General features: G+C 64.5%; 1 protein-coding gene across 1 annotated transcript; it reads left to right on the top strand.

Moving 5' to 3' along the window:
- Window positions 1-2,650: 2,650 nt before the first annotated feature.
- Window positions 2,651-20,821, top strand: PLEKHA6 (pleckstrin homology domain containing A6). The gene is made up of 21 exons (XM_059831275.1): window positions 2,651-2,683; window positions 2,856-2,970; window positions 3,067-3,171; window positions 3,290-3,362; window positions 3,889-3,989; window positions 6,406-6,521; window positions 6,754-7,242; window positions 7,637-8,147; window positions 13,442-13,510; window positions 13,953-14,033; window positions 14,302-14,451; window positions 14,949-15,044; window positions 15,535-15,646; window positions 15,804-15,943; window positions 18,230-18,356; window positions 18,489-18,598; window positions 18,886-19,068; window positions 19,242-19,406; window positions 19,659-19,792; window positions 19,924-20,066; window positions 20,706-20,821. Exons 2-21 carry the CDS (start codon window positions 2,869-2,871, stop codon window positions 20,819-20,821), a joined length of 3,123 nt encoding a protein of 1,040 aa, XP_059687258.1. The 5' UTR covers window positions 2,651-2,683; window positions 2,856-2,868.
- The last annotated feature ends 1,964 nt before the right edge of the window (window positions 20,822-22,785 follow it).

Raw genomic sequence — 22,785 nt, 5'->3', positions numbered from 1 at the left:
AGCGACAGAGCTCATCTGAGCACGGCTGCCTCCCTCGCTGCGACACCCCCCCTTTCCTGAGCAGCAGCCCCCCGTGCACTGCTGCCCTGCCGGGGTGGGGGGGCCCGGCAGCCCCCCGTCCTGCCCCTCTCGCCCTTCGCTTGCCGCCAGCTGCTCCCCGGCGCTGCACCTGGGCTGGGGGAGGCGGCGTGTGCAGCTCTGCCCTTCGCCTCTCCTCTGCGCGGGGACGTGAGCGGGAGCTGTTTGTCCCTGTCGCCTGCCGGCTGGCTGCCGCACGCCGGGGCTCGCCAACCCCGGCAGCACCGGAGCCTCTGGAGCCCATAGGAGCTCCCGCCACCGCTGCCACCGGGAACGCCAATGCCACCGGCGCAGGGCTCGGGGGACTGGGACACCTGGGAGAGGACAGCAAGACCCTTTGCCCGCTGCTGGCATCCCCCTGCCCGCGCGGGGCTGCTGCCCCCATGGCACGTGCCATCGCTTCGTAGCGTGGCGGCAGGCGGCACGGGGCTGGCCGTGCCCAGCGCTGCCATGGTGGGAGCCGGGAGCCGGCGCTGAGCTGGGAGGGCCCTTGGCATCATGCTGAAGTTTCGGGCGGACCGGCGGGTGAGGTAGGACCCGGGATGGGCTGGCGGGGGCCGGGGGGGCTGCGGGCAGGCGGTGGTGGGGGACCCTCAGCCCGGGCAGTGGCTGCTGCATTGCAGTGCTTGGGACGCGATGTGAACTCGGGAGTTTCTGGAGCGGGGTCAACCGAGGGAGCCGCTGCCGGGGGGTGGTTTAAGGAGGTTCCCCCGCTGTTCCCGGGGTCTTGCCACTTCTGGGGGTGGGGGCAGACTTGGGAGGGGGGAGGTACCGGAGTGGGTGCCAGGAGGAGCCACGGGGGCTGCAAAGCAGGGTGGGTGTCCTGGGCTTGGCAGCGGGGTGGGGGGAGAGTCCAGCCTGCGGGAACCGAAACCCGCTGCGGTGCGGGGTCGTGGGCAGGATTGGGGGCACATCACCGACTGGGATTCAGGCATGCTGGTGGGTCAGGGCAGCCCCCACTTTCCAGGGCTGGGGCGGTCGCGGTGCTGCTCGCTCAACGTTTGCACCCTCCTCATGTGTCAGCATCGCGGGGGGACTGGGACCTGCCCCAGTACCGCCACGTTATGCCCCCCCAAAGTCACCTGCTGGGGGCAAACAGTCCGGGAGCGGCTCCAGCCCTGGGTGACAGAAACCCCCTTTGCTGTTGTCAGAGCGTGGGCCAGGCAGGCTGTCTCCGCAGATAACTCATGTCAGTCGTGGCACAGAAAAGCCTGGCGCTGGGGGGGTTTGGGGAGCAAGTGCTGCCCCTCGTTGCGGGGTGCATACACATTGCTCAGGTTTTTAAGGTGACCCCAAGTGAGGGGGAAGGCTGGCGAAGGAGAGCAGATCCGTGGCGGGGTGCAGGATGGGACCTGCAAGGGGGAGCAGCTCTCAGCGAAGGCTTTTTCGGGCAGAAAGCAGTTAATATCTTCAGAGCCTGGCTGGAGCCCAGGTTCGGGGTGAAGCGTGTGTAGATGGGATGGTCTTGGCAGCTGCATTTTCTTGCTCAAACTTCCCCTGTTTTGCTGACACGCAGAAGTTCAGCAGCATTCCGGGCTGTTGGCGTGTTGGCTTCACGGGTGACTGGGGGCACCCGTGTCCTGGTGCCCGGGAGCTTTGGGAAGGAGGGGTGTCACTGGGATGGGGTCCAATGCAAACTTCCCGGGAGGGAACCCTGAACCTGTGGGTGCCCCGTGTCCTTTCCTCCTGACACGGCTCCAGCAGCGAGGGCCCCCGGGAAGCAGCATGTGAGCGGGTTCCCCAGCCGGAGCAGCGAGGTGCTGGGGTGCCCGGCAATACCGGCTCTGCGGGATGGGGCAGGGACACGGCAAATGCTGCCAGCCGAGCCTGGCGGGAGCCCTGCCTTGTTCCTCCCAGCACTGCCAGGGAGCCCTGCACCACCACGGCAGCTGCCTTTGGCTGTGCCCCAGTGTCGCCGAAGCAGCACCAGGGCTGGGGCCGAGCCGGGCCTGATCCAGCTGCAACAGCTTGTGCTAGTGGGTCCTGGGCTGATGGTCGGGGTCTGTGTGGTGCACAGCCCTGTGTGGCCAGGTGACCCTTCTCTCAGCCTGACTCGAGGTGTTTTGGCAAATGGCTCTAAAAGCAGCAAGCCAAAGGGGGGGAGGATGTGACGTTGGGGACGTCGCTGCGGGCACAGCCCAGGATGGGCCATTGCTGCTGCTGCTGCTGCTACTTCTGCAGCCACTTCTTCTGAGCGGGGCTTATGGTAACATCTGGGATGTGTCCAGCAGAAGTAACGAGGGCTCAGCCGCCAGAGACCTCATTTCAGCTCCCAGCGAGGCAAATGCTTTCTGGAAACACTGATGAAACGTGCTGAGCAGATCTGAAGCGTGGGGTTGGCGGGGTGTAGGGGATGGCGATGCTCGGGGCAGGGCGCAGGGAGCCAGCCCCAGCGCCGGTGCAGGTGTGGGACAGCGAAACGCTGGGGTTGGAGCTGCAAATGTGGTGCCAAAGGCAAAGGGTTTCTAAGGGGGGGGACGGAGATGGGAGATGCTAACCACCGCCCCGCCACTGTCTCTCACAGCCACAATGAAAGGCGGAACACGTTCCTGCACCCAGTGACGGGACAGGTCCCCGAGGACAACTCAAGACTTGACTTGCAAAAGTAGGTTGGCTCCCGACTCCCTTGGTTTCAGGGCCTGGGAGTGGGTTGTGATGGGGGACCAAGGTGGGCTGGGGCATGGGGGGCCGGCACCCAAGGCGAGGATGCCAGGGGCCAGCTCCTGCGGGGTGGAGGAACGCAGTTCTGCTGACTCAGCTCTCCTCCTGTGCTGCAGACCAACCTTGGACATGTCAAGCAAAGCGGGTGCCAAGCGACCGGCAACCATCACCAGCGAGCCCTCCAACCACGCCATGGTGTCGGAGGTGCCCCCGGAGCGCCCCGGAGGCCGGGTGGGTGCCCGGAGCCGCGTGGCACAGCAGACAGCAGCGGAGATGGGGTGCCGGGGACCCCCCTGGGGACTGAGCAGCTCCTCTCCCCCTCTACAGGCTTCGCGCTCCTCCCGCAAGGGCATCGCCTTCGGGAAGCGCTCCAATTCCATGAAGAGGAATCCCAACGCCGCTGTGACCAAAAGCGGCTGGCTCTACAAGCAGGTACCCGAGCCCCCGCCACGCTGGGTGCCCCCCCAGGGATGTGCCATCCCCTTCCCTGCCGCCTGCGGCAGCACCCTCTCCCCGGGTGGGTGCTGCTCTCACTGCCCCTCTCTCACAGGCCAGCTCGGGGGTGAAGCAGTGGAACAAGCGCTGGTTCGTGCTGGTGGATCGCTGCCTCTTCTACTACAAAGGTATGGCAGCGAGTACCTGCCCTGGGTGCCCCTCGTGGCTCGTGCCCCCCGGCAGGACCCAGTGGCCACCAGCCGGGCACCTGTAAGCAAACCCCGGGCTTTTACCGGGCTCGGAGCAGGTTTTGCCAGCGTGGGCAAAGGGGTCCGGAGGTGACAGCCCGCCGGGGAGCGGTGGCCATGCACAGCACCCCTTTGTGCGGGTGTTTGCCACACTGGGGACCTGAGGGGTTAATGCAGGCGCCTTCCCGGTCTCCCTGGCAGCTCGCTGGGCTCAGCCCTGGCAGCGCAGCCGAGGGCGGGCATGAATAATTGAGCAGGCTGTTGTGAGAGCCCAGCCGAGCCTTGAAGAGCTGCTGGGGAGCAACAGGCAGGCAGCGGTTTCCCACAGGTGGGCTGCCTGCCCGCCTGCCTGCCCACGGGAAGGAGCGATGGGCCCGTGTCCCCGCAGCAGCTCATGGGTCTCTGCCGGGGGGCAGCCGGGGCTCCCAGCCCCTCCGTGTGTGTAACCCCTGTATTTGCCCACCAGATGAGAAGGAGGAGAGCATTCTGGGCAGCATCCCCCTCCTCAGCTTCCGCGTGGCAGCCGTGCAGCCCTCCGACAACATCAGCAGGAAGCACACGTTCAAGGTCAGTGCATGGTTGCGCTGGAGCTTGGAGGGGACGGAGCACTGGGACAGCGCTGGGGCGGCGGTGATGCTCGCAGGGTCCCTGCTGCTCCCTCTTCTTGCTTTCTCGGTGACGGGGCGTGGAGCAAGCTGGGGAGAGGGGTGACTGCAGTAACCCCCCGGGGATACCCTGCGCGCTGTGCGGAAGTGCCTTCTTCCTGGGAAACTGAGGCACGCGTGGGGCACAGCAGCATCTCCAAGGTCATCACCCACCCCTGAGCTGAGCTGCTCCTGGGCTCTGCCCCTTGGGGTGCACTGCTGCCCCCCGACCTGGGGACATGCTGGGTGCAGGGCGAGCAGCAGCACTGCCCTCACTGGCAGTGCTCTCAGTGCTCTCCCTGCCCCGCTTTCCCCTCCGCATCGCTGCTCCCGGCCAGCCTGTCCCCGCCAGCTGCTGCGGCGCTTCTCGGCAGCGTTCCCGCAGCCAGACCTCGAGAGGTGTCCCCAACTCCTCTTTGTTTTTTAGCCTGCTTTGACTGGCGTGCAAAGGAAAGGGAAATGTAATTCCAAGGGGTAGCCTGTAATGAGCCGCTGCTCGCCAGCCTGCGCTGCCGTGGGTGTTGGAGAAGAGAGCAGTGGGAGGCGGAGGGCGGCTGCTACAGCCGGGGCTCTCCCATGCCCACCCCCAGCAGCAGCCCTTGGCTATGCCTCGCTCAGAGCAGGGGCTGAGCTTCCCCGGCACCGCATGGCACTTGTCGGCATCACCATGCACCTGCACCGGCACAACCACTCGTGCCGCCCAGGGTCCCTGGGAGGGTCATGTTAACACTCGCTTGTTGATGGACCGATGCACAGGCTGGCTTGCACTCGGGTACACTTGTGCAAAAACCCAGTGCACACCTTCCTGCGCATGAGGGTGGCAGGAGCCGGTGCCTGGGGTCCCCGCAGGGCGCTGCGGAGGAGTTTTTCCAATCTTAGGGATGGATTTTTGTAGCTGCCTCCTTTAAAGCTGCGTTTAAGCTGCAGCTGAGCACGGTTTAGGGGGGAGCGCTGGCAAGTGGCAGCATGGGCTCTCCCGTGTGCCCATGCTGACGCTGGCAGCCGGCGAGGTGTCTCTTTGCCTGTGGCTTCTGCAGGTGAGAGCAGAGAAGTGACCTGGGGGTGTGGAAATGCCTCTTGGCTTGTGACACTGGTGGGGAAAGAGCCTTGCAAAGCTGCTGCCCACGAACTGAGCTCTGCAGGCGCGTGTCTGCGGTTCCATCTGCACACGAGGGTTTTGGGGGATGGTTTTGTTCAGAGAAGGGTAGAGAGGGTCCCGATGGCCGGGAGAGGTCTGTGCTGCAGCGCCCGCGCTCCTGCCACGCTGCGGCTTGACCCTTGTCTGTGTTTCCTCCTCTCTCCGCGGGCGAGGATCCCCGGACAGGAGGTCTCTTCGTGCTCGTCCACCACGCCAGCACCCAGCCACCACCTAGGTAGTACCTTCTTGTGTTTCTGATGCATGCAGGAGGGTGAGGGACCCGCAGGCTTGCCAGCATGCTCCACTCACCCCACTCGCACTAATCTAGGGGACGAATCGGTTTGGTTTGATCTTTTCCTCTGGCTGCGGAGCTTTTAGAGGCAGGAGTGCCTGGGGGTTGCAGGAGGTGACCCCGCAGCTGGGCACGACGGCTGCATGCTCTGGGGAAGGGGAGGATGGAAACCCAAGGGAGGGTTTTAATCAGAACCCCATTTCCCATCTTCCAGGGGGAAAAACCTCCTGCTTTCCCCTTTTTTTCCTCCTCGCTGCCTCCCGTCCCTTTCCAGAGAGAGGGAAGGTGGAAGCTTCGAAAAGGCCCTGAATAGCCAGACCTGCCTTCCAGCATGGGGTGGAGAGTGGGCACCAACATCTTGGACCAAAACCGAACCTTCTTCCCCCAAAATGTTGTCTGGGCCCAGAAGCCACCTTCCCCCTAACCCTGCATGAATGATAATGCTCCATCCGGCGCTGCCGCTCTCGCTGCGATGTGGACCCTTTGCCGGCCCCGTGTGCCCCACGGGGACCTGCTTGATGCTGGGGTGCAGCAACCTTTGCGCCGGGGTGCTGCTGCTCTGGCATGGGGCCCTGGGGAGGGCTAGTCCCGAGCATCCCTGGGGACGACCGCAGAGGACTCGTGGCCCCGGGGGATCCCCTGCGAGGGGACGAGGGCTGGTGCTGGCTCTGCCTGCAGAGCCTTCCTCCCGCTCAGTGCCGCTGTGGATGCACGTGGCCGCGAGGCTCGGGCAGGGGAGGGAAGGACCATGCCTGGCTTCTCCTGCATCGGCAGGACCTCGTGCTGAGGTGGAAATGGAGCTCTCACCCTCCTGTCTGTCTCTCTCCCCACTTCTCTGCCTCCCTGCAGGTGACGGTGTGCTGGGTGGAGGAGATGCCGGCGAGTAACGAGCAGTCCCTGTCTCCCCAGGCCGAGCACGCTGGCATCCGGACCTACTTCTTCAGCGCTGAGAACACGGAGGAGCAGGAGTCCTGGATCCAAGCCATGGGTGAAGCTGCCCGGGTGCAGATCCCCCCGACCCAGAGGTCAGCGCTCACCGTCTCCCCGTGCCACCCCTCTCCCCTGGTCTCTTGGAGATGGGGCGGAGGGGCCGTGCATCGTGACTGGGGACCTCCTGGGAGCATGAGGGTCCCTCTGGAGAATGGACCTGGGGTAGCATTGGCCCCCCAAAGCTGAGGGAGGGACGGGACGTTACCGGCCACCCCAGGGGTGTTGTAAAGAGAGGGTAACGCTCTTTCGTGCTTTGGCACCCTCCAGGCATGAGAAGCCAGACTCTGAGAACATCCCCCCCAGCAAACACCACCACCACCACCGCAACACCGTCCACCGTGAGCACCCCAAAGCCGACCCCGACGCCAAGACCCGGGGGGAAGGTGACGGCCGCGGCTCGGAGAAGATTGAGAGGAAGTCGGAGAGGATGGAGAGCAAGAAGGAGCCCTTGGCCAAAGCCAACGGCATCGCTGGGCAGGAGGTGCCCTCGGAGCCCGGCAGTCCTTACCCCGAGGTGCCCCGGGTGCCGGCGAGCGTGGAGCGGCCGCCTCAGCCCAACGGCTGGCCGTACTCATCACCCAGCCGCCCTGGCAGCACTGCGTACCCCCCGCCCGACGGGGAGAGTGTGGCCCACCGCCGGGGCTTTGCCCCCCGCACCAACCCCGAAAAGATCGCCCAGCGCAAGAGCTCGATGACGCAGCTGCAGCAGTGGGTGAACTCGCGCCGGGGGGCCGTGCCCCCCGAGGAGCTGAGGAGGTGAGGGCTGTGGGGGGCCGGTCTGGGGCAGAGGGGGGTCCTGCTCCTTTTCTCCAGGGCTGCCCCTCAGGTGATGCTCTGGGAATGTTTTTCCCCTTCCCATCTGCTTTATCCCCTCCTGGGGTCAGAAAATCTCCTTGCTGGGCTGTCCCACATGCCAGCTCTGAGCTGTGCGTGGGACACCCCGAAAAGCCGAGCAGGGTGGCTTTTGAAGGGGGAGCCACTGTGGGGTCCCTGGGAGGAGGGATGCCAGCCAGCCAGCTTTCTGGATGCTGGTGTCAGAGCTGCCTGCTCTAAGACTGTCCTCACCCACCGGGACCCCCGGCTGCAGAGCGAGGGGCCGGGCACTGCCTGGCCACCAGCCCTGCTCTCATACCTCTCTTCCCCACCACAGCCCCACCAGGTTTTACCCCGTGTCTCGCCGGGTGCCCGACTACTATTCCCCCTACTCACCCCAGTACTCCGAGGACTACCAGTACTACCCGCCCGGGGTGCGCCCCGACAGCATCTGCTCCATGCCCGCCTACGAGCGGGTGAGCCCGCCCTGGGCGCTGGAGGACAAGCGGCACTCCTTCCGCAATGGGGGCACCTACCAGCTCCGCGACTGGAAGGAGCACCCCGGTTTTGGCCGGCAAGACGTCCCGCTCTGGCTGCCCGGTCCCGGGAGGCAGCCAACTTACTTGGACGAGGTGGATGCAGCCTCGGGCTCTCTGCGACGGATGTCGCTGCAGCCCCGCTCCCACTCCGTGCCCCGCTCACCCAGCCAGGGCTCCTACAGCCGGGCGCGGGTGTACTCCCCGGTCCGTTCGCCCAGCGCCCGCTTTGAGCGGCTGCCACCCCGGGGAGAGGAGATTTACGCCGACCCCACCGCCTTTATGATGAGGCGATCCATCAGTTCTCCAAAGGTAAATGTCCGTCGGTGCTCTGGGTGTGCGGGGATGGAGGGGGACCCTCCCCGGGGCTGTCAGGGCAGGGATGCTGCAGCACAGCCTGTCCCCTCTGCATGAACAGCCTGGCCTCAAAATGCCACCAAGTCCATGGCTTGCAGCAGTTGATGGCTTTAGATCCCCCCCTTGCTGTCCTGCAAAGCTGCCCAGGTTGCGCTTTTTCCCTCCTGGCTGCTCCTGCGAGCCCGGAGAGATGGGGCAGGAGGGGATGGGGTGGGAGCCCAGGGGTGCTCAGGGCCACCACGAGGGATGTGCTCCTGAGCAGGGAGTGCTGGTGTCCCTGTCTCGCTGCTGTGCACCCCAAAGCCAGGGTGTGGGGCCGGGGTCTGCCCTTGCACGTGCTTTCTGGCCTCTTGCACACCTCTCACGTGTCTCTGCTTTTGGGGTGGGGGGGTCTCCTCTCTTCTCAGTATGACTATCTGGGTGACAGACGGCCCATGCCTGCGGGAATGTATCCGTACCACTACCCGGCATCCCCCACTGTCCATGACAAAATGGTATGTACGCTGCTGGCACCGGCGGGGGGGAGCCCTGGCAGACCGGGGTGTGCAGAGCCCCCCGGGGAGATGGGGCAATTTGGGGGCTCCTTGCTTGGAGGGCTGAGGAGAAACTGCTCCGCTCCAGGGGCAGCTTTTTGGGTCAGAGCTGGGCTGTTCTGGGGCAGGTCGGGACTGCGGGTCCTTCTACTGGTGTCTCTGGTCCTTCCCGGCTGTGCCTGAACGAAATCCTTCTGGAAAGGCCCCCGGTCCCTGCCCTGCAGGCCCCAGGTCGCGGGGGCAGTGGGACACCCTTGGACCCCCGTACGCCCTGCGATGCTGGTCTGGGCTCGTCACCCCCGGGGCAGACCCCAGCAAGGACGGGGCTGAGGCTGGCGCACACCCTGCACCTCTCCCCCTCTTGCTTCCTCACTTCTGGCTACAGCTGCTGCTTTTTTCTGCGTTGTGTTTCCCCTCGGAGTGCGGAGGGGTTGGAGCCGACGGGGTGAGACCAGGAGGTCCCCCCGCAGAGCACAGTCCCAAAACCGTGGGGCAGGACTGGCTGTTGGAGGCGGGAGAAGCACGAGTTACCATAAGCTACCCATGCTGCCATCCATCCGCGCTAGCCAGAGGCGCAGGGAGAGAGCCGTGCCTCTTCCGAGGCACCGTTAGCCGGGAGGGAGAGCTGGGAGGAGAGTGGGACTCCTGCAGGGCACATCCATGGCAGCTCTTCCGCCTCTGTGCCAGGGAGGTGCTTCGCTTCCCCGGCCGAGAGGTCTTCGCATTTCTGTAGCCTTCACCTAACTGCTTTGCTTCTTCTTTTATATGTTTTGTGTGTTCGTTTCTTGCCGCATGCCTGCTGGCTCCTGGTAGGATGAACTTTTAGACCTTCAGTTGCAAAGAAACCTAGAGTATTTGGACCAGCAGGTAGGCAGACCTGGCTGCAAGCCTCATGCTGCTTACGTCCCCATGTGCCCTGTCCCCAGCAGCGTCCCCGTCCCCTCCAGCGCAGCATCTCTTCCCCTAACACCCATCCTCACCCTTCTTGGCATTAAAACAGCACAAGTTGTCTTTGGTTTGCTTCTTCCATCCTTCCCGTCTGTAGGGTTGCTCATTGCTTGGCAGAAAAATATCCCTGACAGTGTTTTCTGTGTGGTGTGCTGGAGCTGGTGGGGGGGTCTCAGGGGGAGCTGGAGCAGTTTCCCAGATACCCGGGGCCTCAGGGAGCTGCTCCTGGGGTGCAGGGGAGGCAGCCGGCTCTGAAACCCTCCCCAGGTCGGTCTGCACTGCGCTGGCTCGGGGCGGTGCGGGCCATTGTATGGAGCACAGCGCTGGTGCACGGTGCCAGCGTGGCCGTGCTGGACGGCGTGTCCCCACGCCCAGCAGTGCCTCCAGCATCGGTGCAAGCCGGGCTGCTGCAAGGGTCCTGGGGCTGGTGCCCCCCATGTGGGGGGCGGCCGGGCGAGTCACGGGGAGCCAGACGGGTGCGAGGTGGTTTCAGTGATGCGCTGGCCCTGTTCCTTCTCAAAGGTGAGAGGCTTGATGGGCTGAGGCGCCCGCTGGGACCGATACCAAAGCAGCAGCTCCCCGGTTTTTGCATGGCAGGGGGTGTTTGGAGGAAAGCTGTGAACTGACTTCATCCCAGGAGTGGGGCAGAGGCCATCCAGCTGGGAGAGACCCCCGGGACTGGTGGGATGGGAACTGCAGGCACCGGCTGAAGTCAAAGCCGGGGACAGGAGCTGACAGCCAGTGCTGCAGCCCGACGCTTGCCTGCAAAAGCCAGGCTTGAATTAAGGGAGCTGCTCCAGAGACAATCTCATTAGTCTGCAAATCTCCATCGGTGCAGTAATCGCCAAGATCTGTGTCTGCCTTGGAGCAGAGCCAAGGACAGGCAGGAGCACTCGCTGCAATAAAAGCTCTCTGGATTATTTCACAGCCATCGGCAGCAATGCTCGCTCTCCCAGGCACTTTAAAACGCTCCCTAAAAGGGCTTTGCATCTCCTCCTCCTCTCCTGCTGACCTCTGGAGAGACTAATTCGGAGTGACGCTGTCAAGTATCTAATTTCAAACAGCTTGCTGCTTTATTTTCTCTCTCCTTGCTTGTCCGGTCACGGGGACGGCTCCCTCGGCTGCACCCCACCTTACTGACCTGCTCCCAGTCGGGGTTTGGTCCCTGGTTTGCACTTAAACCGCTATCACCCCTTGGACCTCGAGGGTCCTGGCCGCGGGGCGCGAGGGGCTTCCCTTGCATCGTGCGCTCTGGGCTGCGGGCTCCTGCAGCGCTTCTGCAGGCAAAGGCAGCGGCGAAGCTCCGGTGCCGCTGATTTGAGCAGCTCCACCGCACCATACCGAGGGACCCTGCGGCTGTCGCTGGCTGCGCGCCCCGGCAGCAGCGCACTTGAGAGCAGTAAAGTGCTTTGGGTTGCAGGAGTACGAACGGGCCCCGGGGTTGGGGTCTGTCCCTCTCCCCTGGAGGGCTCGGCACAGCCCGGGGCAGTGCTGCCAGCCAGCTGTGGCTCTAGGGCGGTACAGGCATGCTGAACACCGTCCCATCCTTGCCCTGCCTGGCAGCACGGCTGCGATGTGCCATCTCCACGGGAGCACCCTGCTCCCACCCGGCTCCGCTGCTCAAGGCTGCCGGACGGGGGAGAGGGACGCTGCTGTCCCCAGCCCTAGGCTTTGGTCACCTTCCCCTATGCCTGGAGCTCATCTGCACCTTGAGTGGGGCCATCCCAGCCCCAGCTCTGCCGCGAGGGCAGGGCGTCGAGCCGTTTGTCAGCACGAGGAGTGGGACCCGTCTGTCTGTCTGCTGGGACCACACTGCGTTGCAGCCGTGGGCATCTCTGTGCAAGCTTGTGTCTGTGTGTGCAGTTTGCTGCCGCCCAGCTTGGAGCTGGCTCGGTTTTATCTGTGTTTTCCCCTCAACAAAGTTTTCAGGATGCTCTTGACTGCACAAAATGGAGCAGCAGCAGCCCGGGGCAGCTGTCCCCACGTAGCTCGAGCCCCTGGGACGTCTCTTGGAGGTGGCATCTTGCAGCCTGATGCCCTGAGGGCTCCCGGACTGAGCTGCCCCACTGCTCCGACAGCACCGGAGCACCGCAGCACGCGAGCACGTCTCCGCTGACCTCTGAACTTTCCTTCCCTGTCTGCCGCAGATGAGCGAGAGCGAAACCCTGATCAGTATGGTGAACAGGATGGTGGAGACCTCCTCCCCTAGGGCTCAGCTCTACATGCAAGTAAGCCTCCGGCCGCCGGGCCGTGCATGGCTCGTGCATGGCAGCCACGCCAGCCGCCCCGCGCTCCATCCCCGAGGTCACCTCCTGCCATTTCCACTCATGCAGACTCCAGCATCCATGCGGCTCCGGCACATCACGCTTTCGGGGACCTGCTAGTCCATCACAGGCTTTGCTAATCCATCCATGAGCCATTAAAACCCGGTAAATCCTTGTGCTGAGAGCACAAGGTGGGGATGCAGCGGTCCTGAACTCATCCTTGTTTAGGCTGGACTTGGGTGCCTTGCTCACCCTCTGTTTGCTATCATGTGTTGATGAGGCAAGGGGAAGGTGTGGGATGACTTAAAGACAGGAATCCAGCCCACGGCTCTTAAACAAAAGCAATAACTCCTGTAACAGGGAAGAGAAACAGCCTTTTACCCCCCCAGGGCGCTGCACTTCTCAGTTCCCCTGCCTGGAGAGGCTGCAAAAGCATCGGGATGTCCCTGCGGATGTTGGGCTGCAGTTCCAAGTGCAGGCAGGTCCCGTCACCCGGGAATGTGTCTCCCGGTCACCGCAACCCGCAGCCCATCGTGCTGCCAGCCCTGGGCAGGGGGGTCGTGGGGCCCCCGCCGTGCTGCCCAGGGCATCTCCCGGCTGTGCGAGTGTGTGGCGACTGGGCGATCACTGGCATTTTCCGACGAAGGGAAGGTGCCTGTTCCCATCTGCTGTGTGCAAGGAGCGGGGACATGCTGGAGGATGAAGCTGGAGCTGCTGAGATGCTCTGGCTGGCCCGGCTCCCTGCCTGGAGGCAGCAGCATCCCCATCCGCCAGGCTCTGCCTGCAGCCACGCTGGGCATTTCCCAGGTTCAGGTCTATTTGCGTTGTCCTGTGGTTTTAAATGGCTCTAAAGTAGCGTCTTGCTTTCTAGCAATAATGATCTCCTTCGTCCTATCTTATACCTTTCATCTCGAGATCTTGGAGGCATTTAATTGGTGAGGTCCCATTAGTAATTTAGATTTCCAGGAAAGGAAAATGACTCACAGAGAAGCCGGATGGTAAACAGGCCCTGATGCAGCTGCTGATTTATAGGTGTTTCCACTCTGCTAAGTGGGATTACAGCTTAATCTTTCTGCCTTTGTTTCCCTGCCTGTGAAATGGTGGCAGTTATACACCAGGCAGTTAATGATTCACGAGGCATCTCTCTAACTCAGCTCTTGGCATCCTGCAGAGAGGTTGTCTCCTGCTAATTCCTGTGGCTCACCCAGCTGATGGGCACCGGGGCTGGGAACGGGGAAGGGGGTTGTGCCTTCATCCGAGCCACCGGGCAGGGCCAAGGCGAGAGCTCCAGCACCGACATCCCACGCTGCTTGCGGCACCTGCTGCGTCCCGACCGATGCCGGCGCCTGCCCGGCCGTGCCGGCTGTGGGGAGCACCCGCTGCCTCCAGACACTTGTCTCTCGCTCTCCTTCCCCACTCAGGGGGCTGGGGGAGAGGGGCTGGGAGCTGCCTCACCTTCCCCAGGGGCTCCCGGAGCCAGGCTCACCCCACGCTCTGCTTGCAGGTGACGCCCTTCCCAGAAGCCTACAGGGAGACACTGCACGCCTACAAGATAAGCGCGCAAGACACCGATGTAAGAGCAAACACCCGACCTTCGTGTCCCCCTCTGCCCTGTGCTCTTGTCCCCGTCCCCTGCAGCAGGTCTGCTGTCCCCATAGAGAGAGCTGTGCCAAGTGCTCCTGCACAGCCGGGGTGGGACCTGGTGCTGCCCCAAGTGTGGTGTGTGTTGCTCGGGGACTAAATCCTTCTCTGAGCTTAGCTGCTTGGTCTTGCCCCATGTCCAGATTTGGCCCATGTCACCCTGGCCGGGGCTGAGGTCCCTGCGATGAGAGCAGCGGGCTGGAAACCCTCCCCAGGACCACGTGTTGTCCCATCAAACCAACCCCGTGGGCCATATCCCGGCTGCATCCCGTCTCTCCTGGCTGAGCACGGGGCCGTTTGCACGGGTGCACCCTGCGCACCCCATCGCTGGGCTCTCATCCTCTCCTCCCTTTCTCTTTCCCTCCCGGGGACAGAAGCTGCTGGGGAAGCTCTGTGAGCAGAACAAGGTGCTGCGGGAGCAGGAGAGGCTGGTGCAGCAGCTCCGAGCAGAGAAGGTACGTGGTGGGCAGCTCAAGCGGCTGTCCGGGGATGAATCTGGCTGCACGGCGATGGCCGTGCCCAGGCAGCACCTTCCTGGCAAGGAAGCGACATGTCCTGCTGTCTTGGGGACAGCTCAGCAGGGGCGTTTCTGAGCTGGGGGAGATGTCCTGGCTGTGCCATGGTCCCAGGTCTCCCCATGCATTAAAGGCCTGTTAAGCAGAGGGACTGCAGCTCCTGCACCAGCCAAGCTCTCACGGCTGAATCTCCCCGCTGTCCCCCCAGGAGAGCCTGGAGAGTGCCCTGATGGGGACGCACCAGGAGCTGGAGATGTTTGGGAGCCAGCCCGCCTACCCAGAGAAGCTGCTGCACAAGAAGGAATCGCTCCAGAACCAGCTCATTAACATCCGTGTGGAGTTGTCGCAGGCCAGCACGGTAACGGGCTCCCCCTCCGCTGCGGTCCCCATCCTGCCAGCCCCGAGCAGCCGCCGGGACTGTCTCCCCCACCCACCGTGATCCCTTTTCTCCCTTCCTGTATAAAAAATAAAGGAGAAGGGAAATCCCCTTGGCTGGCTGGGCTCCCAGAGGAGTCAAAGTCCCTCACTGGGGATAAAGCAAATGAACGCTCGTGGTGCCGAGCTGGAACACATGCCTGGAGCCATCTCAGCTCCTGCTTCCATCTCTGGCTCCCCTGCACTCCTGTGCCCGGCATGCCGTTGGCACCAGGCGCTCCCCCGGACACAACCTGGATGGGGCACAGCAGAGCTGGTCCCCCCCCATTGCCAGCCCCTCCATGGCTTGGGGTGGGTTGTGTTGGGTGCAGCATCCTTCTGCTTTCCTGGGTGCTCCCACACTGCACTAGCCAGGGCTGCTGCCAGCCAGGGGAGAAACCCGCCCAAGACCCCCTAACCCACCCACTTTCCCCCCACCAGGCCTTGGCAAATAGCACTGCCGAGTACGAGAGCCTGGAGAGCGAGGTGTCTGCCCTGCACGATGACCTCTGGGAGCAGCTGAACCTGGACATCCAGGTGAGTGGGACCCCGCCGGCCCCACGGTCCCCCTGCCACCCCCAGGGTCCTCCTGCCATTCCCGGAGTCCCCCCGCTGTCCCCGTGGAGGTGGAAACCCCCTGGTTCCTTCAGCCCTCCGCTCCCGGCAAAGAGCCGGTTTGCAAGTGGCTGCTCCGTGCTCAGCCCTCGGTGTCCAGCTTTGGCCACAGGCAAGGGCAAGAGGGGCTGAGGAGCTGCGGGCACCTGGGTGCCATCGAGGGGCTGCAGCCCAGTGCTCCCCGTGCTGCTGGGGCTCCGTCAGCTCCTCCCAGCCCATGCTGGGTGCCCGGGGGAGCATAACGATGGCTCCTGGCAGGAGAGGAGTCATGGGCGTGATGGCTCAGACCCCCCCCGGGCTGTGTCTGCCTCAGCTGAACACCCACGAGTCCCACGGCTCGGCTCGGGGCTGGGGTGCAGCGGGGCTGGCAGCAGTGGGAGCCACTCTGACTGCTGCCTTTTCTCCCCACCAGAATGAAATGCTCAACCGGCAGATCCAGAAGGAGATCTGGCGGATCCAGGACGTGATGGAGGGGCTGAGGAAGAACAACCCGTCCCGCGGCACAGACACTGCCAAGCACAGAGGTGAGCGGGGTCTGTCCCTGCCCTTGCACAGCACAGTCCCCAGTGTGCCACAGCTTGGGACATCCCCAGTGCCTGTGCTGCCACGAGGCAGACGGCAGCACCCTCTCAGAGAGGCAGAGGCTCTGGTGCACGCACTTATTTCTGCTTTTCTCCGCAGTGGCCATCGGCCCCTCGGGGACGTACAGCTCCAACAGCCCTGCCAGCCCCCTGAGCTCAGCCAGCCTCACCAGCCCCCTCAGCCCCTTCTCCCTCGTCTCTGGCTCCCAGGGCTCGCCCACCAAGCCAGGACCCGGCGAGGTGAGTGAGCCGGGGCATCCCTAGGGAGCCCTTTGCCACCATCGGGTCCCCAGCCTGGCTCGCAGGCTGGCCTGAGTCCTCACTCTCGGGGGACGGGTGGGCAGCAGGCACAGAGCGTGGCTGGATTTCCTCATGGCTCTGCCTGGGGACACCATTTTGGCCACATGCATGGGCTGTGCTGTCCCCCGGTGACATCTGCGTCCATGGTCCTTGCAGGGGCTGCAGCTGGGCTTTGCAGCCTTTGGGCTCCTGCATCAAGCAGCCCTGAAGGCTGAGAGTTGCTCAGCTCCAGCCTTTGGCTTCAGGACCAGCTCCTGCTGCCACCAAAGTCCCCTCTCGCTGCCCTCGCTCGGGGTGCAGCAGTGCTGGTCTCACCTTCGTCCACATGAAGTTTAGGGTGGAACCTGGGGACTCCCCAACCCCAGCTGGCTGCGCAGAGGCGATGCCAATGTCTCCTGGGGGCTGCCAGCCCCAAACTCGGGAGCCCCTCACTTGGGCAGCCCCCGAGCCCTGCCTGGCCCCGCCGCCCTGGGGGGACGCGCCGCAGCGAGGGCAGCGCGGGAGGTGGGAAGCGCTGCCCCCTCTGCATGGGGACACGGAGACCGCGGGGCCCCGGGAGCGGCGGCCGGCTGCTCTCCCTCCTCCTTTCCTTGGCTCAACGCTTCCACTGTGTGTTGTCTCGATCTTTTTCTAACTCTCTCTTCCTTCCCGGCTCTCAGTGTCTCTGCTCTCACGCCTCACGCTCCTCTCCACCCCAGGAACCAGGCCCGCCTCGACCTCCCCTCCCCAAGTCCTACGTACCCCTGGAGTCTCCTCCGACCGTTCCTCCGCTCCCCGGCGAGAGCCGCCTCTGGCCGTACCCCACCTCCCCTTCCTGGCAGCAAGGCGGCGAGGCGAAGAGGGGACAGGTACCGAAACCTCTCCAGAGCAGCAGCCCCGCAGCAGCAGCCCCATCCTCTTCCTCCCCGAGACAGCAGCTGGCAGGGGCTGGGACGAGGCGCTGGGGCTGCCCACCCTCTGCCCTGGCAGAGGGGACAGGGACAGCGTGGAGGTGGCACTTGGCTAGGGGACTTCAGTGCGTGGCTGGTACCCACCCTCTCCAAGGGGAGCAGCGGGCAGTGTTCCCCCAGCAGCCTCGCCGTGGCCCTCCTGTCCCCACCAGGTCCCCTGCACCCACGTGCAGCACCCCCTGCGCTCACTCAGGACAGGGACTGGCTCCTCCTGGGCAGCCCCCAAAGCTGCTGCAGCCCCCGGTATCAGCCCCTCTGCTTTAGTCTGTCCTCGCCTCTCTCGCTGTCCTTCTGCGGCGCCGCTCCCTGCCACGTAGTACTGGCAAGCTCTGCCGATGGGGGTAACCCCCCACCAAGTTCTGCCCACCCAGGACAAACCCGGATTTGGGAATTCCTGGTAATGCCTCGGCCGTGCTCCCACCGGGGGAAGGGGCAGGTTTGGACACCAGGAGACACAAGCGTCCTTGCAGCCGGGGGGGGTCAGGATGCGTGCACGTGGGGGCTGGCACCGCAAAGCAGTGGCCGTGCTGAGCTGGGAAGGGTTACGGACCCCACTGCGAGCGCAAGTGGCATCTCCAGCAGCTGTGCAGCTGCAGGGTAGCACAGTCGTGTCTGCGTGCTGATCCACGGGGTGTAAGGGGTGTCAGGATGTGTCCTCTCCATGAAGAGCACAGGGCAGTTGAGGGGGGCATGCTGGGCTCCTCGGCTTGTTGCCATACCCCTCCATTGCACCAGCACCATCGCACCAGTGCCCGGGCCCTGGCCAGGCTGTGCCCTGGGGATGTAGGAGGGGAAGGACCCCCAAAATGGCCCTTTGCTCGCTCTCCGCTGCTGCACAGTGTCTGCCCTGACTTCTGCTCCCGTGGGACCCTGTCCCCTCCCGTGGGCATGGGATCTTGCTGGAGCTCAGCACGGAGCCAGAGTGTCCCCATCCTGGCGCTCCCGGGTGCCACTTCCAAGCCGTGGTGGGATCGTCACCCCTGCAGGAAGCTTTTCCCACGCAGGAGCCTGTCCTATGGGGACAGTGATCAGTGCCCAGCCCCGATGGGCCGGGACATAGCGGGGGCGAGAGCTGCAGAGCCCTGCCAGCCCCTCTCCCCACACGTTTGGGGTGCATTGGTACCGCCTGGCTGGTGTCTGTGTTCATCCACTCCTGGGAGTGTGTCTGTGGGCTGTATGTCACCCCGCGGCTGCGGAGAGCAGCAGGTCTGTCCCCAGGCAGAGCATGGTCCCCAGGCAGGACGGAGGCTCACCAGGGACCTGCTTTCCCCCGCAGCCCAAGCCAAGCTTCGAGCAGAGCAAGAAAGAGGCGCAGCGACCCGTCCACCCTGGGCCCCCGACCGAGGGGCTCCCGCAGAGCCGGCAGGAGCAGGAGGCGGAGAAGCAAGCGGCTCTCAACAAGGGTATGGCACTGGGGCCGGTGGGTCCCACTCCAGTGGGCTCCCCACGCTTGCCAGGAGCACCCGGCATTTTGCTGGGACCCTGCCCTCAGTCCCCGGGGTGGGTTTAGCCTGACGTTTCAGTTTGCTTTGCAGTGGGCATCGTCCCCCCCAGGACCAAGTCTCCGGCAGAGGAGGAGGTGGTGCCCGTGGCCGGCGTGCCAAGGAGGAGCGCCGGTGGCATGGCCAACGGGCTCAGCTCTAAGGTAGGGCTTGTGTCAAGGGGCTGGGGGCCAGGGTGGTGGGGCTGGGCTAGCAAAGGGGGGGCTGTATTGCAGCCCACAGGGGAGCCTGTCGCTGCATGGCTTCACATCTCAAATCCAGCTCCACACCCACCTCCTTGGGACCCCCACGGGCTATTTCGGTGCCTTCCCCCCACCCCGGGAGCAGGCTGAGCATGACAGCCCGTTGCAGAGGGATGCAGCTATGGGCAGACAGAGCCAGTCCCTGCTGCAGGCAGGGGTGCGTGACTGTGGGGCTGGGCTCTCCCCAGGAGAGACCAAAGAGCGCCGTGTTCGCCAACGAGACGAAGGTGAAGATGAGCGTGGAGGAGCAGATCGACCGCATGAAGCGCCACCAGAGTGGCTCGATGAAGGAGAAGCGGCGCAGCCTGCAGCTCCCCAGCAGCCAGCAGCCCGACAGCGCCGGCACGAAGGCACCTGCCTCCTACAAAGTGGTGAGTCCCTGCAGTGGCTGTGGGGCTGGAGCAACCCGGCCTTTGCTTTGCAGAGTGCCTGAGGTCCCTGATGGAGCAGAGGGGACATTGCAGGCTGGGGAAGGGAGTGGGCGCTGGGGCAGGGGACAGTGTGCCATCCCGGGGGTGCTCAGTGGGGCTGGGGTCCCTCGCAGGTGCGCCGGCACCGCAGCATCCATGAGGTGGACATCTCTGACCTGGAGGCAGCGCTGCGCTCCGACGACCCCAGCAAGGTCTATGAGACGCCCCAGGAGGAGATCGCCCGGCTGCGCAAGATGGAGCTGGAGCCGCAGCACTATGACGTGGACATCAACAAGGAGGTGAGGATGAGCTGTCCTGGAGGGAGCTGGCAGCCTGGGCACGGGGCATCCCTCCCTCCGCACCCTGCACCAGGGGGTTGATCCATCCTCCTGCATCAGTCAGGATCCTGGAGCCACTGGCCGTGCCCGGCCAGGGGCTGCCCTTGCCCAGATGGGTGCTGGGAGCTTGGGGACAAGTGGGGCAGGTGGGTGCTGGAGCAGGGACAGGTCCCCGGCGCTGGCGCACAGCTCAGCCCTTGCCGCTCTGCCCAGCTCTCCACACCGGACAAAGTCGTCATCCCTGAGCGGTACGTCGAACTGGAACCTGACACACCGCTCAGCCCCGAGGAGATGAAGGAGAAGCAGAAAAAGGTGGAAAGGATCAAGACCCTCATTGCCAAATCCAGGTGAGGCTGCTGTGCCTATGACCGTGCCGGCTGTCCCGGAGAGCACCCTGCCCACCCGCCTGCACCCCTTCCCTGCGGGGTCTGTCCCGCTGGGGCCAGGCACGGGTGCTGATACTGGGTGCTCTGTGCAGCCTGCAGAACGTCATCCCCCTGGGCGAGGGGGAGGTGGACGCCCCCCAGGACCCCGAGACCCAGCTACAGGAGCAGGAGAAGAGGATAGAGATCTCATGCGCGCTGGCTGCCGAGGCCTCTCGCCGAGGCCGCATGCTCTCCGGTAAGGCTCGGGGCGGGCACTGAGTTTTGGAGCCTGCCAGCCCCGTGGGAGAGCGGACCGCAGGTAGCGTTACGTGCCGAGCGGGCAGGAGGGGTGAGGGCAGGGCAGATGGGGCAGGTTGGATGCAGGACCAGCTGATGGGCTGGACAGGCAGCAAGAGCGAGGGGCCGATATGGGCAGGAGAGCAGGCTGTATCGGTCCTGGCACAGGGCATCCCTGTGCAGTGGGAGAGCTAGCCCAGTGATGCCAGCAGCTGCCAGGGCCCTGCCTGCGGTGCCTGCGGCTGCCTTCCCTGGCGGCAGCGCTGAGCATCGTGGGATGGAGCAGCCGCTTCAGCCGGGTGCAGGTTTTGGCACCTTCTCGGAAGCATTCGCAAGGCTGCAGCGCGCGGTGGCACGCCGTGCCCGAGCGAGCATGGTGGCACGCTGTGCCTTGTCCATGAGGAACCCTGCGGGGAGCTCACGTGTGCGCGCCGCAGCCGGGCGCTGCTGTGGCTGTTTGTCCTGACCGCGCTTGCTTCCCCCCTTCCTTCCTCTCCGTTTCCGCCCCTCCGCTAACCTCTCGCTGGGTCGCCTCCTTCCCCTCGCCGCTGCCGGCAGCTTGTGTTCTTCACGCCCTTCTCCCATTTCTTGTTTCCAGCTCAATGTGCTACCCCAAGCCCTCCCACCTCCCCAGCCTCCCCGACTCCACCGACCAACCCCCTCTCGTCTGAAACATCCCGGGTCGCCGACAACAGCCATTTTATGCGTGTCTGAGCCATGAAGTAAGCACCTCTTCTCTCGTACTCCATCCCATCCTCTCTCCATCCCAGGGGGCCGGGTGGGGGGGGTGCCTCTTCTGCGCCCGGTGTCTGTCCATCGCTGCTTGCTCCAGCTAACATCTTCCGAGCCACGTCAGCCCCGTCTTCTCCCATGGACCAAGCGCAAGTGTCCTCCAAGGCGAAGCCCCCGGGCTGGGTCAGCCAGCGATCCCAGTGTGGGCATGGGGGGGCTCCGCAGGCTGCTGTGGGCAAAGGGGCCCCATGCATGGAGCAAAAGGCGGGTGGTCTCAGGGCCAGGCTCTGGGGGACGTCTGCACTGGTATGTCTGCATTGGTGGCTGCAAACTGGGGGGGACGCAGCGTCCCCCTGCTCGGTTGGAGGTCCCCCCCAGGCAGCTGGGGGCATAGAGCCAAATCTGCGCTAAGTTTTCTTCCAAGCAGGGCAGGAGGGGTCTGTGGGGTGGGCACAAGGGCTGCCCCACCACCAGCCACCCCACGTGTAGCTCAGCCCCGCTCTCTTCTCCCTCCAGCTCAAGCCCTGGCTGCTGCCGGCGCCATCAAGTTCCACGGGGCCACGTTTTAGCGCCTTGGCATGACACCGAACCTCTCGCCATCGTTTTCGGTTCTCCCGGACCCCCTTCCCTCCCACCGACGGCGAGACCACCCGGCACAGCCGAGCGGGGAGATGCATTGCCGACAGCACCAGCTGCTCTGCCCCGTCCCAGAGGAGATGTGCGGGTGCTGGGAGTTGTCTGCTGGAGTGTGGTCCCTGAGGAGCCCCCGGGCTGCCAGCTGGCACGGGGACAGATCGGCGGTGTCCTGGGTATCAGGCTTGCGTGGACAGCCGGGCAGGGGCATCTGCAGCGGCAGCCCGTGGCACAGCGGCTGTCTCCCTGCCGAGGCAGCCCTGGGGGAGCGTAGGACTCCCCGGGCTCCCTGTGCTGATGCGCTGGTCTCCCAAAGGACTACGAAGGGGCTCTTCTGGGTGGAGAGCAGCCAGTCCCCACCATAGATGGTTCTTCCACCTTATGCTGGACCTGGATGCTCCATCTCTGCTCCTCGGGCGCCTCTTCCCCTCCCTGTGCCCTTAATCTGCTTTTCAGCATCCATCTGGCTGGGGGTAGTAGCCGGCAAAGCCTGGCCTGTCCCATCGCTCCTCGCGCTGGTGGCTCAGCAAGAGGAAGAAGGAGCTGTGTTGGGGACAGGACGGATGGAGCTGGGACTGGGGGAGGACACGGAGGTGCCCAGGGGAGCGGTGTGCTCAGGATCGGGGTGGTATGAGGGCTGCCCGGGGCCCTGGTGCGCCGCTGGCACGGAGCAGGTCTGGGCAGGGATGGGGATGTGGCACGGGAGCAGGTCTGGGCAGGGATGGGGACATGGCACGGGAGGGAGCAGAGGAGCAGTGCGGGGAGCTGGGGTGCAACGTGGGACGGCGAAGCCGCGGGCTCGGCAGGGATCCCTCTGCGGCGGATGGGGACAGTGACAAGAAGGGGAAGGGGCTTGGGGCCAGGCAGTAGCAGCAGGGCTCGTCCTCGGCACGGGGCGCAGCGCCCCGGCTGCCCCCCCGTCCTGCTGTCATCTTTGTCTCAGCCCCTCCGAAAATCTGGCACCGCGTCTCACCCCAAGAACTTGCCATTGCACTCCAGACCCTTCAATTTGTTTGCTTTTCCTGTAGCAAGTTTACCCTTTTCTTTAGCTTTCCGGAGGGAGAAAAAAGCTGGTTCTGCCTGGAAAAATGGAATCCCACGGGAGGTTGTGTGGTTGGCAGGGCCGCCGCGGTGGGGCTGGGGCGGGCAAGGCGGATGGAGTGAGGAGCTGGGTATCGTCCATCCTGCAGCTATTTCCCCACTGGCCTGATCCTGACACCCACCAGGACCCCTGCCCCGCACCCCACCCCTGCATCCCCATCGCCCCCGCACACCCCGTCTTAGCAATACCGGTAGGATCCCAGGAGCCCCGA

This window comes from Gavia stellata, chromosome 30, assembly GCF_030936135.1.
Source record: "Gavia stellata isolate bGavSte3 chromosome 30, bGavSte3.hap2, whole genome shotgun sequence".
Lineage (NCBI taxonomy): Eukaryota > Metazoa > Chordata > Aves > Gaviiformes > Gaviidae > Gavia > Gavia stellata.
This window is presented reverse-complemented; position numbering and strand designations above follow the sequence as displayed.